The 17,776-nt window shown below is 42.0% G+C and overlaps 3 protein-coding genes across 5 annotated transcripts; 2 read left to right on the top strand and 1 right to left on the bottom strand.

Annotated features, from left to right (window-relative positions):
* Positions 1-670: 670 nt before the first annotated feature.
* On the bottom strand, positions 671-4,400 carry LOC108655785 (putative ATP-dependent RNA helicase DDX10). Its single transcript, XM_018107599.3, has 2 exons — positions 3,871-4,400; positions 671-3,797 (listed from the first exon to the last, which is right to left on the bottom strand). The coding sequence occupies exons 1-2, from the start codon at positions 4,240-4,242 to the stop codon at positions 1,764-1,766; spliced, it is 2,406 nt and encodes an 801-aa protein (XP_017963088.1). The 5' UTR covers positions 4,243-4,400; the 3' UTR covers positions 671-1,763.
* Positions 4,401-4,815: 415 nt separating this feature from the next.
* On the top strand, positions 4,816-13,840 carry sol (calpain 15 small optic lobes). 3 transcript variants are annotated; one of them, XM_089263616.1, is made up of 9 exons: positions 4,816-4,946; positions 5,196-5,619; positions 6,339-7,159; positions 7,224-8,409; positions 9,890-10,179; positions 10,610-12,693; positions 12,800-13,066; positions 13,128-13,270; positions 13,360-13,840. In XM_089263616.1, the coding sequence occupies exons 2-9, from the start codon at positions 5,273-5,275 to the stop codon at positions 13,535-13,537; spliced, it is 5,316 nt and encodes a 1,771-aa protein (XP_089119742.1). In that variant the 5' UTR covers positions 4,816-4,946; positions 5,196-5,272; the 3' UTR covers positions 13,538-13,840. The 3 variants fall into 3 exon arrangements, with proteins under 3 accessions (XP_089119742.1, XP_089119741.1, XP_089119743.1); XM_089263615.1 differs by having other exon boundaries at positions 4,855-4,946; positions 5,071-5,619; XM_089263617.1 differs by lacking the exons at positions 4,816-4,946; positions 5,196-5,619 and adding an exon at positions 5,646-5,937.
* A 402-nt stretch (positions 13,841-14,242) lies between these two features.
* Positions 14,243-17,725, top strand: Septin1 (Septin 1). The gene is made up of 4 exons (XM_018107622.3): positions 14,243-14,401; positions 15,629-15,821; positions 15,892-16,150; positions 16,213-17,725. Exons 1-4 carry the CDS (start codon positions 14,339-14,341, stop codon positions 16,835-16,837), a joined length of 1,140 nt encoding a protein of 379 aa, XP_017963111.1. The 5' UTR covers positions 14,243-14,338; the 3' UTR covers positions 16,838-17,725.
* Positions 17,726-17,776: the final 51 nt, after the last annotated feature.

The following is a 17,776-nucleotide window of genomic DNA, read 5'->3' as shown; positions in this document are numbered from 1 at the left end:
TATTGTATGTTAAAATGTATGTTATAAAAAAAGAAAAAGAAAAAAATGTGTATATATGTATTTAAATATTTATATATATTTAAATACATATATAGATGTTGAGACATGAAGCAGAAGCAGAGGCGACTTGAGCTAACAGAAACAAGAAAAAACGAAAATGAAAACTAAAATTAAAAACAAAAAGAAGCAAACAACAATTTCAACTACTACAAATTTGAATCTCTATATGTATTGTGAATGAGACAGAGCGAGAAAGGGAGTGCGTGATCGATCTCACTCCTTGCAGAGTGAGTGAGTGCGAATGAGTGCGTGTCTCTCGAAAGAGAGTATGAGATGGAATGAATGAATGCATGCTTGTTTCTTCTATATGTATTTAAATGAATAAGAAACTCTAAATATATATGTATGTATGCATATGTATTGAATTGTGTCTAAAAGATGAAAATGTATTAAGTATTAGCGCTAAATTATATGATAATATTAACCTATTAACGACCCCTCGGCCCCTGCTCCGACACCGCCTCCTACACCCCTATCCCCCGACCCCCTTCTCACAGGATCAACATTGCAAGTAAAAACGAAAAATAATTACAAATTCTTTGTCTCTTAGCTCGCAGCTATTATATAAATGTGTGCTCTACTTACATATATATACAACTCTATATATGTGTATATATATATATGTATATATATATACACATTTTATGTATGTGTGTATGTATTTATATGTATTTTAAACTAAATAAAAAGAAAACGACAAGAAAACGAAATCTAGACAACATAAGCATAAGTGTTATTCCTTGTAATTGAGCATTAATTTTTTATAAAAACTAATTACATATATATATACATATACATATGCATATATATGTGTACAAACATATATATGTATATATATAATTATATAATTGTGTATCTTGTGTCTGGAACGGACCTCAAACTTAAAGCGAAAGAAAAAACAAGACAAAATTAATGAAAAATGACAACAAATGCGAAAACAGAGAGCAGAGAATGAGAAACAAAAAAAAAAAACAAAAACAAAATAACCAATATATAGTATAATTTGTATAGATATGTGTGTCTATTGCATTATTTGTACACGATTTGTGCATGCATATATATATATATATATATATATATATATGTATATGGATTCATATATATGTCTGTGTGCATTTATTTATATATACGCCTAAAAAACAAAACAAAAAAAAAACGAAAAACAAAAAAATCGCAAATGTCTCAAAACAAAAAACAAATGTAATTCGACGTGATGTGTAATATTTTTAAAAGCAAATTTTATGCCCCCCATTAAAACGAAAACAAAATCCTAGCCACGCCCTCTCCCTCGAAACCCAGCGCTCCCCATATATATATAAATATATATATATATATATTTATATATAGATATGTGTGTATACAGCTATATATGTCAGGCTATGGAGTGCGAAAGAGTAAAAAAAAAAACGAATAAATAAATTTGTGGGCATTTTCCAAATATTTGTGAAGCATTTACAGTTTGTTGTTTCTTTATTTTCTTTTTTATTAAAATAAAAAGTACTATTATGCTAAGGATTGGGGTATATAATGAAGCTACTAGCAGCTGGCGAGCACAACTGGGATTCTAATTGGGTTTGGTAACGTACTGCTCGTACACCTCCTCCGCTTTCCTATATGAGTGCTCCAGCTGCTGCTTGCTCATCATTTGACTGCTCCTGACAACGCTCCTGCTCGAGCTAAGCTTTTCGCTATATGTACCTGCCTTAGCTGGCCAGCAAATTGGCTGCTATGGCTTCTGTATCCATAAGCGTTAGCTTATCTGTTATTCTAGACTTCTTAAAGACAGGTTCATCATCATCATCATCGTCGTCGTCTTCATCTTCTTCATCGTTCTGCTGTGCAACCTCTTTCTCCTTCTCCTCCTCTTCATCCTTCTCGTTTCTCTTTTTATATATTTTATCAGGATCTGGCAGCCAAGACAAGTCCACCGACTGCTCACTCTCGCTATCCATGTCCAACGGCTGTGCCTCATCTTCGTCCTGCTCCTCATCGTCGTCGCTCTGCTGCTGCTCAGCCTTCTTGCGCAGTTTCTCGCGCTGCAGCTTATGACGTTTCTTTACGAGCTCACGGAAACGCTGCTTATCGTATTGATCCTCCTCGTTGAGCAGCGCCTTGGAGAGCATCAGGTTGATGCCGCCATCGTCATCCTTTTGTGTTTCTTGTTGCTTCTGTTGCCTGGTTGTCAGCGCCTTCATTTGATTGCGCTCATCGGCAAGCGTTTGGCCATCCTCGTCGAATTTGAGCTTCGAATTGATCTGTAGATTCTTTTTGATCGCCTTCTTGGCCAGCGCTGCTTTAGTCACAAGCTTCTCGCGCTTGGGCACTACAAGCGGCTCCTCTGGCTCTTCGCCCATCTGTTGCTCCAGTTTAATGGGATCGCCTTCCACATCATGATCGCGCCGCTTGATCTTTATAAAGTCATCTTCTTCCTCTCCTGACCCATCATCACCATCATCGTTGTCGTGACCAAAGCCTGTTGTTTTATTGGTTTGCTGCTCCGGCTGGTTCTGTTGCTTCTGTCGCCACTTCAGCTTCTCGATGAAGGGCACTCGAGGCGTGACAGCCAATCCCAGGGACTGGGCATAGGCGTCCAGGTCAAGGTTAAGCACATTAAACAGTCGCTTATTGCGCATTAGGAACACAGACTTTAGATACGAGAGGAAGGCACGTTGAGCCGAGGCGCGCAAATCGGGAAATTGTGCGAGGAACGCTTCGATTTTGACGCGGGGCGAAAACAGTTTCTTGGGATCAATGTGGACAGCGGGTATATCAAGATTGAGCTGTTCCTTTAGAGCAGCAATCATGTACTCCTCTTCGCTGGGCGTCAACACCAAAAGGCATTCGCCTCGACTTTTGTTGCGTGCCGAGCGACCTGCTCGGTGGATATATTGTGGTACATCTTCTGGACAATCTAATTGCAGCACCCAGTTGACAGAGGGAAAGTCAAGGCCACGCGAAGCCACATCTGTGGCAAACATGACCACATGGCTCTTGCGCAGAAAATCCTCATAGATGGCAATGCGGCGATCCTGATGCAGGGTCCCATAAAGTGCTAGCAATCCAACGCCTGGACGCAATTTACAGAAGATCTCATACAAATATTTCGCCTGCTTGCAGCTGGCAACAAAGACAATGATCTTCTGCTTTAGATGATTCTTAATAAATGACCAGAGCATAGTCATTTTCTCCTCCAGCGGTATAACCACATAGCTCTGCTGCAGCAGCTCCGGCAAGGCTAGCACAGCTTTAGATCCAGATGGTTTTGTGTCTACGGACTTGGCTGCTCCATAGCCCACGTACACTGGATCTTTTAGGTTGAGCCTTGCCAAATCTTCCAGTGTATTGGTTTGCGTTGCCGAAAACAGTAACGTTTGACGATCTGGTGGAAAGTTTTCGATTATGGAATTGAGCGTTTTCTGAAAGCCCATGTCCAGACAGCGATCCGCCTCATCCAGTACCAACACTTCCATTGTTGTTGTATTAAACAAGGGATTTTCGTCCATGTGCTGGAGTAATCGACCTGGTGTGCATATCAATATATTGCACTGATCCATGCGCGTGCGTTCAAATTTAAGATTCTTGCCGCCTATAATGAGGCCCGCAGAGAAATCATGATGTTTGCCAATTTTCTTTAGTGTTTCGAAAATTTGGTAGGCTAGCTCGCGAGTTGGTGAGATGATAATAGCTCCAACTCCATCCGTACGGGACCATTTATTCATATACAAATGCTCCAGAACCTACAAGTATAGTTTTCTTATATTATGGAGTACATATGATAATGAGTAGTCTTTTTAGTCAATCTGCACTTACGGGTATAAGAAAGGCCAATGTTTTGCCACTGCCTGTGATAGCTGCTCCAAGTACATCTTTGCCCTGGAGCGCGTGTCCTATACTTAGACGTTGGACCTCAGTAGGCGTTGTGTACTTGGCCTCGGATAAAGCTTTTTGTGTCTTCTGTGACAGTGGAAACTGGGCGAATGTTTTAATCGTCTCTGGGTCGATTTCATTATATTTGGCTCGCAGTTCTTGGATTTCAGTTTCGGTTGCGGCCAACTTAGAGCGAGACAGTTCTTTAGCACGTTTCTGATTGTGTTGCTTGTTGTTGGGTCTTTGGCTGCCGCCCGGCTTGGATGGCGCACGTGATCCTGGTTTTCCAGGACCTCGAGGCTTTTGTTTTTGCATGCCGCTCACTTTATTTGTAATTGTTAAAAGCAAAACACGTTTAGATCACACTACGATGACTGTTGCACGCGGGTAAGTACATCGATATGCTATCGATAGCGTGAACTTCGCGATACTTATGAGTTCACTTTACCTTAAAATAACAATAATGCTGAGACATTTGTAAAATAATGATTTATAGCTAGCTAATGAAACATAATCTATAAATCAAATATTTTTAGCAGGAGCTTCATTCAAGATTTTTAGGAATAAACTTTATATTCGCTTTTAAATATGTATCGATAATTTTTATGTCTGCAACATACTTTTCGACATATCAACATGTCTATGAATAATTATATTCGATAGCCGTAAACCGATTTTTGGTTACACACGAGATTAGAGATGGCCAATATTCAAACAGACAGCTGTCGCAGCATGCCATTGGAATTTGCATGAAAACATGATATTATATGATATGTCGCTTTTACCTTATATTTCTGCAACCTACAGATATTTTATAAGCTTAATATACATACATCATATAGAAGATTCTGCCACATATCCTTATCAATATTACACGATATTCGTGTGACACGATGCTCACGAGGAGTCATCTCAACAATCACTAATCTATCGTTCATCAGTAGGTTTGGTGGGCTGGCTGGATGGATGGCTGGTGCTACAAGCAATATTGTTGCTCAAGGATCTGTATCTACAATAAGGTTGGCCCACAATATATATACTAAATATGTGTTGTGGTGCAACAGTTCAAAATATTAAATCGGGCGCGCGCGGCGTGAGATGTGTTAAATGAAATTAACAACGGCTGGCTGTGAATTTTTTTAGAACTTCCTTCCACCAATCAGCAACTGGCCCCGGCCCCCTACTCCCTCTCTCTTTCTTTCTCTCTCCCACTCTCTCTTTCTTTCCTCTCTTGCTCTGTCTATCTTTATCTCACTCATCACATACAGCATTGTCGTGAACTGTTGTGCGAATTTGTCGAATGTGAAATTTCAATTGTTGTATTAATACAAGTTGCTACTGCAATATGGGCACTATATCATCCGTACTGCAATGGTCGTGCGCCAAATGCAATACCATAAATCCGACCGAATCATTAAAGTGTTTCAATTGTGGCACTGTGCGTAAGGTATTCCCCAGCCCTACCGCAACAATCTATCAGCAAACGACACAATCGCGTTCTCAGCCATCGCGACACCAAAGCAGTTGGATACATCAACAGCAGCAGCAACACCAACAACAACAGCAGCAGCAATATCAACATCGTCAACAACGACATAACGAAAACCTGGTTGCAGGCTCTGCAGAGCTGGCCGCCGAGTGTGATGAGGAGGAGGTCGCGACAATTGTTGATAAGCACAAAGCTGTGACCAGGTAAGCACACATACATACGTACAGCCATATACAGACGTATGCATACACTTGTGCGTGCGTGCATGTGTGCGGGTGCACACAAAAGCTCCAGCCATCGTTTACCGTTACACCAAACAAAACTGAAACTGCATGTGTGTGGGTGTGCGTGTGCATGCGTGTTTGTCCTTTTCTTGTTCTCTCTGGCTTCCCCTCTGTGGGTAACTACGGGTGTGTGTGTGTGTGCATATCCGTGCGTGTCTGTTTGTGTATTGTACACAGAGTATACACAATAACAACAACACCAATAATTGAAGTAACTGCAGCAACAACAAAAAAGCTGTAAAAACTGTCTTTCTTTTTATAGTTTTTTTTTTTGGGTTTTTGGGGAAAATCGATGGAAAAGAAACGCAAGTTTGTTTACAATTTTATTGATTCCGAGCTTTGGCTGCGCGTCACAAGTGAAAAGGCACAACAAAAAACAGACGATTGATTAAAAAAAATGTATATAAACTAAAAAAGTAATTGCAACATTAGTGCAAAAATAGCAGAAGAAGCTGCAGAAGAACGCTTAATAAAATTGAGTGATCTGGCCACATTGAAATCAACTTTTTGCAATTCCAATTTCGCATTTGCAGCTTTGACAGTTAACCAAATTTTAACTGTTTGCCCATTTGCCCTTGCATATGTTTTGTTTTTGGATTCGCCTTTTTGTTCGTTCCCAATTTGCTCTCTTATTGCAGAACTGAGCACAACAACCAAAAGCAACAACATCCCGGGCACGTTTACAAATCACTGCTGCGCGGCTGTTTGAAGCGTCCGCAACGCAATAGCCAAAATTTACCAGCCAATTGCATTGACTGCGAGGAGACGCGCAAATATATTAAGAACTCTATCGAGTTATATCGACATTTTTCGAATCCGGCATTGAATCGGCGCTGGATTTGTCACGCCTGTGACACGGACAACAATTCAGTGACATGGCATTGTGTTATCTGCGATACCGTTAGTTATCTGGCACCCATCTATAAGGAGACATTATGCACGCGAAGGCATGAGTCAACGGCAGCAACTGGAGCAGCAACAACAGCAGCAGCATCCGCCGCAGTCACAGCTGGCACACAGCTGGAACTAAGTAGCAGCAGCAACAGCAACAGTGGCGTCGGCGCCAACAGCAGCAGCGGCGGCACAGCCGGCGCTGAGCAACAGACAGCAGAGGAGTCACTTCCACATCATTCGCAGCTGGATGCACAGTCGGAGGAGCAACATTCCAATCGGCGTCATTTGAAATCTCGCCGTTTCGCCTACTTTCGACGCACCCAAAGTCTGAGTAATTCCATAGATAAGAGCCCAGCCCTGACCCAGGCGGCAATCGCCTCTTCATCCTCATCCTTTGCGGCCGCCTCGGCACGCAGCTGTCACATTTGCTACGTCAGCAATTTGGGTAAAGACATTTTCAATTTGCCCTACGCAGCATCAATCAGCTATCAGCAACAACAGCAACAGCACCAACCACTGCAACAGCAACAGCAGCAGCAGCAACAGTTGCTGTCACACAAGAGCAGTAAGTTCTGGCCCAACCACACCTAGATCCAGCTCATCTCATTGACTCTCCTCTTTTTTTCCAGCTGTTGCGGATGCCATACAGCGCTTGCCGCCGCCGCCCGTTGCTTGCAGCAATTCGCGGTTTGCCATCGCCAATGATACATTCTGTCGTCGCAAGCAGAACAACAACAATAAGAATCTAAACAATAAAGTTCGCGACGGCTGCGCCAAGAAGAAGTATAATTTTACCATAACAACGCTCTCAAGATCAGCCAAGGGATCCACGGCAATAACAACAACAGCAGCTGTTGCAACTGCAACGGGAGGAGTAGCAGCAGCAGCTACAGCTGTTGCAACTGCCGCTGCTGGCGCCGTCAAGCCAATGCGACAGTCGCAGCTTAAACAGCGTGAGTTGAACAACAGCAGCAACAACAGGGCACAGCAGATCAGTAACAGCAACAGCAACAGCAACAGCAACAACATTGCTAACAGCAGCAACAGCAGCAGCTCTCAGTTTACTATACCGCGCAATGGCGTTTTTATAGCTGTTAACGAATGGTCGGAGCCAGCAGCACGGAGCAGCAATAGCAACAGCAGCAGTGGCAGCAACAGCAATCGCCACAATATGCAGCACTGTGATATAACAAGCAACAATAACAATGCCAACAACAGTAGCAGCAGCAATAGCAATAGCAACAATAACAGCAGCAGCAGCAATAGCAGCAGTAGCAATAACAATTGCATTGTTAGCAATAAACTGAATCAGCAGCTATATGAGAACGAATGTGTTGCCATTGCACAGCAGCAACAACAACAACAGATGCAGCAGCAACAACTACAGCAGCAACAGCAGCAGCTTAGATCGGAGCCCATGGCACCAATTTATGCGCAGGTTAATAAACAGCACAAGCTGCACAAAAAGAAGCTTAGCAGCAATGAGACACAGCCGGCAGCAACAACAGCATTGCTGCTGGGCAACAACAATAGCAGCAGTAGTCATAGCAACAACAGCAGCTTCGATGTCAGCGATACAACAACAACAATAGCAGCAGCATCAGCAGTCGGAATGGCAACAACTAATGAGCACAGCAGCAGCAGCAATGACGCCAATTATATGGAAGCTGATGCCAGCACAACAGCAACAGCAGCAGCAGAAGCAGCTGGAGCAGCTACAAATGTTGCAACAACAACAGATTATTATCACGCATCTGAGCATTCAATATACGCCAAGGTGTGGAAAGGACCGCGCAAAACGACTGAATCCAAAATGTATGCAGCAACAATAATAATAACAATAACAACAACAACCACAACAACAACAACATAAACTACAACAACAGTAGCAACAACAACACAATTAACAAGTGCAGCCGCAACAATCGCAGCTAGCTTGACATTTGATACCCCCAGCAAGAACATATCAAATATGCTTTTATTTTAACATTGTTAATTTTCTGCTGTTTATTAATTATTGTGCACAGCTTAGTCATACGCAATTGAACCTACAGACACTCACACATGCATATATATATGTATATATATGTATACATATGTATATATGTTTGTGCGATTTCTTGATTTCGTTTATGGTCTGCGCTACGCTTGACTGTTTATACCCTAACTACAACGAGGCCAAGCTAATCGCCAGCCCAAGTTAATCAGAGTTGAGCAGAGTATCTATGTGTAGATATACCCTTAATGAATAGCAATTAATCTTATGTTATATAGATCGTATTACAAGTCTTTTTTTCCCAATTGTTTAGCATACAAAATTAAGTGAAGCAGTAATTATTTTAGTAACAATTATTTAAGTAAGCTTATGAATAGCAATTAATTAAAACAGATCGATTAATCTTCGTTAATGAAAAATGTGGACTAAGTAGTTCATTTACCTAATATTAATTATTAGATAGCTATAATTAAATAATGATAATTAAGATATTTATTAGCATTAGCTAATTAAGCAATTAATGCTAAGTAATTTAATATAATAATTTATGAATAGTTATTTATTAAGATTATTATTACCTGAGACTTAACTAATTTAAAGTAATGAATCGTAATTGAGGATTTATAAAGTTAATAATTGAGTAATGTATGTAATTAAGAGCTAGTTAATAGTAGAGTAGTTAATCTAAGTAACTAATCTAAACTAATTTGAAGTAACAAAGAGCTATTAGCTAAAGAATTTTTTGTGATATTAAATAGAGGCCGTTAATTAAATTATGTTAATCATTTTTTAAATATATTCAAATCCTAAGTAATATTTTAACATAAAGATGAATTAGTTAGTAACTAAAAATCATTAATTTAATTGAGATTTTGTAGGCTAACATAAGCTGATTTGTGTGTTACAGGGTATCTCTGTGTGCGACCCCGTCAAGCGCAAAGCTTAGCTCTAATCAGCTTTGTTACTTCTAATTGCGTGTGACTCACATTATCATTTCGTTAGCGTATTCATTGCTTCGGCTCGCTGATAACAACAAAAAAAAGGAATTTATTGTTTATTTATTCTTATTTTTTTCCATTTTTGCGAATTAAAAGGCATTCAACAGTTGCTGCAGCAGCAAAGACTGCTTCTATTTTGTTTTCGCTCTAATTTTGTAATTATTTCATTGGTTTTTCATTTCATTTGCCTGCAATTTAATTGTGCGTGAGTTTTTTTTTTATTTTTTTTTTTTTTTGCACCAATACTAACGCTCTCTCTCTCTTTCTGTTTGTTTCTGTCTCTCTCTTTCTCTTTGTTTAGCACACATGAGGCAGCAAGTGGCTTGGCGTCGACACCGGCCAGCAGCAGCAGCAGCAGCAATCGCCTCATTGTTCAACCGGCGCGCAACGACAATAAACCGCAATCGATGCTTCTGCAAGGCAGCCGCAAGATGTGGACATGCGGCAAATGTTCCTATGCCTACAATCGTCTCTGGTCCGAATCCTGTGAGATGTGCGAGACATTAGCCAAGCAGCAGCAGCAGCAGCAACAGCAGCAGCAGCACCAACAGCAGCAGCTGCAGCTGCATCAGGCGGAGCTACCAGCAGCCAGTAAGTGCTTACAATGTGATTGACGGATTGATTGAGATGACTGATCAACTCAGACATGTGTGGTTGATTGATGAACTGATGGAATCAGAGCGTTGGGGCTTGACAGATATAGCCTGATTCCCATTGCTATTAATGCACTGAGCGATTGAGCAACTGATTGACTGACTGACAGACTGACGACAGAAATGGTGATGACTAAATGCCGGACGAACTGCATGAATGATTGATTGACGGCTAATATGATTGACAGACATTGATAGACTACTAACTGATGAGCTGATTGATTGTTTGACGGATTGACCTACTGCTTGATTGAACAATTAACTGCTTTAAGCCTGGATTGATCTGAATGAATGAATATACCTGTTGACTGATGAATCGATTAAATGATTCATGATTGATTGATCTCTCCTCCTGCCCACCTTTGCAGTTGCTGTGGAGCCACGCAACGATGAGCCCTGGACATGCAAGAAGTGCACCCTGGTCAACTACTCAACGGCGATGGCCTGCATCGTCTGCGGCGGCTCCAAGCTGAAGAGCATCTCCTCGATCGAGGACATGACACTCCGCAAAGGTGAATTCTGGACCTGCAGCCATTGCACGCTGAAGAATTCGCTCTCCGTCGGCTTGTGCAGCGCATGCAAATCGATGCGTTTGCTGCCAGTCGATTCGATACGCGAACGACCCGATGGCCAGTCCTATGAGGAGCAGGATCCAGCGGCTGGCAGTCAGACTGCGGGTGAACTGAATACGCCGACGGCGACGCCAACGCAGCTGCAATTGCCGCCAGTGGCGCATCGTAATTCTCGCAGCCCCTCGCCCAGATCGGCAGCGGGAGCAGCCGCTGCAGTGGGCGGGCCAACGGCAGGAGTGGCGGCAGCATCCGCAGCCGCCGCAGCAGCAGCAGCGGCTGCCATCCAGCTGCAACAGCAACAGCAGCGCAGCTCCTCGGGCGCCATACCGAAGCGTCACAGCACCGGCGGCTCAATAGTGCCACGGAACATATCGATGGCCATGCCTGCTCCCACAGCCAGCTCATCCTACAATCTGCAGCAGCAGCAGCAGCAGCAACAGCTGATCCTGCCGGGCAGTTCGATCAAGAAATGGCAGTGTCCCGCCTGCACCTATGAGAACTGCGCCGCATCCGTCGTCTGTGACATTTGTTCGAGCCCGCGCGGCCTGATGCAGGCGGTGCTCAGCGAAGCGCTGGCCCGCAAATCGATGCGCATCACGGCGCTGGGCACCGAAATACGCCAGGAGAGCAAACTAATGGAGAATCTGCGCCAGCTGGAGGAGACAGAGGCACTAACCAAATGGCAGAATATCATACAATATTGCCGGGACAACAATGAGCTGTTCGTCGACGATTCGTTTCCGCCGGCCCCGAAGAGCTTGTACTACAATCCGGCGAGCAGTGTGACCGATGGCGGCAACCCGGTGGTGCAATGGCGTCGCCCACACGAAATCAATTGCGATGGCGGCGCATATCCACCGTGGGCCGTGTTCCGTACACCGTTGCCCTCGGACATCTGTCAGGGTGTCCTGGGCAATTGCTGGCTCCTGAGCGCCCTGGCTGTGCTGGCGGAGCGCGAGGATCTGGTAAAGGAGGTGCTGGTTACCAAAGAGATCTGTGCCCAGGGCGCCTACCAGGTGCGCCTCTGCAAGGATGGCAAATGGACCACAGTGCTGGTGGATGATCTGTTGCCGTGCGACAAGCGCGGTCACCTCGTCTACTCGCAGGCCAAGCGCAAGCAGCTCTGGGTGCCGCTCATTGAGAAGGCAGTGGCCAAGATTCATGGCTGCTACGAGGCACTCGTCTCCGGACGGGCCATCGAGGGCCTGGCCACGCTGACGGGCGCACCCTGCGAGAGTATACCGCTCCAGGCCAGCTCACTGCCGATGCCCAGCGAGGATGAGCTGGACAAGGATTTGATATGGGCTCAGCTGCTGAGCTCGCGCTGTGTACGCTTCCTGATGGGCGCCAGTTGTGGCGGCGGCAACATGAAAGTGGATGAGGAGGAATATCAGCACAAGGGTTTGCGTCCACGGCACGCCTACTCGGTGCTGGATGTTAAGGATATACAGGGACATCGATTGCTGAAATTACGCAATCCCTGGGGCCATTATTCGTGGCGCGGCGATTGGTCCGACGACTCGGGCTTGTGGACGGATGATTTGCGCGATGCCCTAATGCCGCATGGCGCCTCTGAAGGCGTCTTCTGGATCTCGTTCGAGGATGTGCTTAACTATTTCGATTGCATTGACATATGCAAAGTGCGCTCCGGCTGGAACGAGGTGCGTCTGCAGGGCACTCTGCAGCCCCTCTGTTCCATTTCATGTGTCCTGCTCACCGTGCTGGAGCCCACCGAAGCGGAGTTCACGCTCTTCCAGGAGGGTCAACGCAACTCGGAGAAATCACAGCGCTCCCAATTGGATCTCTGCGTTGTCATCTTTCGCACACGTTCACCGGCAGCGCCAGAGATTGGACGACTGGTCGAGCATAGCAAGCGACAGGTACTGAATATGCCCTGATCCTAAAGCTTAACCTCAAGCTGGAGCTCTGCTCAATCTTTGCCCTCAGTCTCTACAGCTACCTCATTCATTTGATATTCGTTTGCAGGTGCGCGGCTTTGTCGGCTGTCACAAAATGCTGGAGCGGGATATCTATTTACTAGTGTGTCTGGCCTTCAATCACTGGCACACGGGCATCGAGGATCCCCATCAGTATCCACAATGCATATTGGCCATACACAGCTCCAAGCGTTTGCTGGTGGAGCAAATAACGCCTTCGCCCCATTTGCTGGCGGATGCGATCATTAGCTTAACCCTGACCAAGGGCCAAAGGCATGAGGGACGCGAAGGCATGACGGCCTACTATTTGACCAAGGTATGCAGAGTGAGACGATTTGTCTAGACTATTAAACTAACTGCCGTCTACCCAATTCAAGGGCTGGGCTGGATTGGTGGTCATGGTCGAGAATCGGCATGAGAATAAGTGGATACACGTCAAGTGCGACTGCCAGGAGAGCTATAATGTGGTCTCAACGCGCGGTGAACTCAAAACTGTGGATTCTGTGCCGCCGCTGCAAAGGTAAGGGGAGAATATACCCTGTAAATATTTGAAAAGTTCAGGGTATTTGTAAGCATATCTAATGATTCTTTGATTTCGCTTCCAAATAGGCAGGTGATCATTGTGCTCACCCAACTGGAGGGCAGCGGCGGCTTCAGCATTGCCCATCGGTTAACGCATCGTTTGGCCAATTCGCGTGGCCTTCACGATTGGGGTCCGCCGGGCGCCACCCACTGTCCGCCCATTGAAAATGTGCACGGGCTGCATGCGCCGCGCTTGATAACATAATCGATCACTACAATGGAGGAGGAGTGGCATTAGTTCAAAACAAAAGCATAAAACAAAAACACAATATATATATATTTATATTTATATGTATGTATCTATGTGTATTCCTTTCGCCGTTTGCCATAATTTTGAATTTAAGTTGATTTTCCTATTATTTTTCGAGTATTTTTGCATATTCTAGTCGATGTTTTGTCACTCATACATATAGATATACATATTATATATAAATATATATTATATGTTTATATATATATACTAAAAAAAGGAAATAAATGTGAATTATATAGTTAAAAAAAAAACAAATTGATCCTTTTAATTTCAATCATATTTTGAATCAAATGTGAATATTTAAATGAATACTTTCGGATATATATATAAATGTATGTACATTCAAATCTAACGGAACTTTGAAACTGCTAACGTATGCTTAGAATACACATTGCTTCTCTTAGTTTAAACAACTTAATTAATATTCAATAATCTAAAATTGAATTAGTGGCTATTTTTTATATAAATTAAAATATGGATTATTTACACTACACTACATTGATATAAATTTAATATTAATTTAATTTGATCTGTTTAAGGCTGCCACAGTTTCAGATTTTCAATCTACAGCGCAGAGCTGCCAACTTGCATTATTATTGCACAAACAAAAATAAAAGATACAATATCTTAAACCGCTTCGACTATGTAAGTATTTTCGATTACTTTCGATATAATTTGGTGAATTTCGTATGGGTACTAGCGGGTCACACTGTGCGCCATTCAGTGTGTGTTGGTTCTAGTTCATTTCAGTTCATGAGCAACATATTTTGTTCGTCATTTAATTTTTGTTTTTTTAATATGGCTGATACAAAGGGTGTAAGTAATATTTACCGAATTCCACAAATACTTAATGCACAATTGCAAAAGTGTGTGCACTGTATAATATACGCGAATACTAAGTAATGCCATATAGGGCGCGGTTTGACTGAGCGTTTCAATCCCCGCTCGCGACGACGATGGCGTTCTTGTTTTGTATATGTGTGTTTGCGGCTTATCATGCAAATTCCTCATGTTAATAGTGTGCAATATGCAATTTGCTGTTGCAGCAAATCCACATCAGCTGAAATATTCACCATTGCTCATGTATATGTTTTGTGTGTATTGTGTGTGAGTTCATTTCAATTAATCGTCGCTTAACAGTCAAAATTGGTTCATCCAAAAAGTGCATGATTCATTAAAGCCGGCATATAAAAAAGGCGTCGCCGTCATCTGAATTATCTTCCTTTGTTGCGGCCTGTGACCTACATAATGCAAATGCATATGTATGTGAAAGCATATGTACACGCTGATCACAATGTCAATGGCTTTAAGTACTGTTTTGTACTTGCACAGCGATATACATATGAAAAATTATAAATATGTGCGTGTACTTATCAGCACATGTTTATGTGTTTGTACACAGCTTAGGCATGCAAGAGAAACTCGCGCGTGTCTGGCATTTCAAAATAACGCCGCCACTTTCTTTGAGCTAGGCTTCGATGTCTGCCGGCCCCCCGCAGACACGAACTGCACAGTTATGGATAGAGATGGGTGCGTGTCAAATATTTTCCAACAAGACTCGGCACGAGCATGACGACAAGCAACAAGACACATATTCCTATCTTTTTAAAATCATTAAATGATCCTATTTTAAAATTAAAAGAAAAATATATTTAAAAAAAAAAAAAAAAAAAAAACTTAGAAAAATGAAAATAGAAGACAGAATGTTTTTTTTTTTTTTTTAATATTTTATGTGACAAAAAAAAAATCATTCTGTCTTCATTTTATCAATAAGTGGGAATGTATTTCATTACTTTTAATATAAATAAATTCAAAGATCATGTAAGCCAAATTATATCAATCAATCGGTTATAAATACTGTGCAAATATATCGTATTGTGTCACGCGCGCAGCTCTAGTCATGCTTGGCTTGCAAGTGCATAAGAGAGGGAGAACGAAGGAATAAGAGAGCAATTACAGCAAATAGATAAGCAACTGATGACTCAACCATATTTTAATAAATATTTAAATTGATTTTAATTATTGCTTCTGTCTGCGCTGCAGTTTTCGAGCATTGAGACACCCGGCTATGTGGGCTTTGCCAATTTGCCCAATCAAGTGCATCGCAAGTCCGTGAAAAAAGGCTTCGAGTTTACGCTAATGGTTGTCGGCGAATCGGGCTTGGGTAAATCGACGTTGGTAAACAGTTTATTCCTCACCGATTTATATCCGGAACGCATTATACCTGACGCCATAGGTAAGCAATATATGAATATATTTATGAGGGTATATGGGTAATTACTTATTAAATGATTCGTGTTAAACAGAAAAACAAAAGCAAACTGTAAAGCTGGAGGCATCGACCGTGGAAATTGAGGAGCGGGGCGTTAAGCTTCGTCTAACGGTAGTCGATACACCTGGCTTTGGCGATGCCATCGATAATTCAAATAGTTTTAACGCCATATTCGAATACATAGATGAGCAATACGAACGCTTTCTCCAGGATGAAAGCGGACTGAATCGTCGCAATATTGTGGACAATCGCATACATTGTTGCTTCTACTTCATATCGCCATTCGGACATGGGTAAGTCACTGCTAGTATAAGTCTAGTTTTTTTAGAAATTCATATTCAATTATGTTTTATAGTCTTAAGCCTCTCGATGTGGAATTCATGAAGAAACTGCACTCGAAGGTGAACATTGTGCCTGTAATTGCCAAAGCCGATTGCTTAACAAAGAAGGAGATATTGCGTTTGAAATGCCGCATAATGCAGGAGATTGAGAGCCATGGCATTAAAATATATCCACTGCCCGACTGTGATTCAGATGAGGATGAAGACTACAAGGAGCAAGTGAAACAATTGAAGGAAGCTGTGCCTTTCGCCGTCTGCGGCGCTAATACTCTGCTCGAAGTGAAGGGAAAAAAGGTGCGCGGCCGCCTCTATCCATGGGGTGTTGTTGAGGTTGAGAATCCTGAACATTGTGATTTTATAAAACTGCGCACCATGCTCATCACACACATGCAGGACCTCCAAGAGGTTACCCAAGAGGTGCACTATGAAAACTATCGTTCCGATCGCCTTGCCAAGGGCATCAAAGGAAAAGAGAATGGCATCAAATCAGATCGCATTGATACGAATGGTTCGACACAGGTGGGCGTAAATAGTGTTCTATCCGAGAAGGATCGCATACTGCAAGAGAAGGAGGCAGAGCTGCGTCGCATGCAGGAGATGCTGGCACAAATGCAGGCACGTATGCAGGCACAAAAGTGAGCAGCTTAAACAGAAGATGAGATGATAGAGCGTAGCACGTATTGTGCAATCTACACACACACACACACACACACACACATGCATACCTTTTTTTTAGATACATATATATATATTTTGTACGCAGTTTTTAAGTTGCGATTGCGATCGCTAGTCTATTTGCTTAGTTATGCATTTTACACACACAAACACGAATATATTTATATATGTATATTTATTGATATATATCTGTGTCAGACATATATACATATATATATGTACTATATTTGTAATCTGCAATTGCCACAAGCAACTTGCAAAATATGCTCCAATTTAAAACTGGAATATTCAATCTCAAGGTATTTGAACCACACACACACACACACACACACACACAAACATATTTACACACATCCACACACTTCATATCACTCCTAAGATAAAAGATCAAGAAATGAACATGATTAACAAACTGTATTCCTATTATATATTTAGACGCAAATGTCTTCGATATTACAAATTTCAATTATGTGTAATTTTTTTTTTAATTATATATGTACGCTGTAACGCATTTAAGCTTAAGTTAAAAGAAAACAAACAAATTCTGCCGATGTTAAAATAATTGATCTGTTTATTAGTCTCGAAGAAAGTAAGAGAAGAAAAAATGATAATGATGAATGATCTGTTGATCAACTGCAACCGTGTTATATTAAAACTTTTCAATTACTTAATTATTTGAAAAGTGCGTAAAATGTTTATTCATAACTAAAGTTAAGTAAATTCAGTTGAGCGTTAAACTATTGAGCTAATATATATAAACTATCTATATATATCAACTTACTCTATCGTATGTACATTCATTTTGTATTTTTATCGTGTATACTTTAAATATTTTATGTATTATGTATTAAATTTTTACTTACATGTAAAATCCACAATATGCAATTGCTTAATAATTTTAAA

This window comes from Drosophila navojoa, chromosome X (assembly GCF_054131105.1).
Source record: "Drosophila navojoa isolate 15081-1374.11 chromosome X, UAZ_NAV_1.0, whole genome shotgun sequence".
NCBI classification, from domain to species: domain Eukaryota; kingdom Metazoa; phylum Arthropoda; class Insecta; order Diptera; family Drosophilidae; genus Drosophila; species Drosophila navojoa.
The sequence above is the reverse complement of the archived record's forward strand: the minus strand, read 5'-3'. Positions and strand labels throughout refer to the sequence as shown.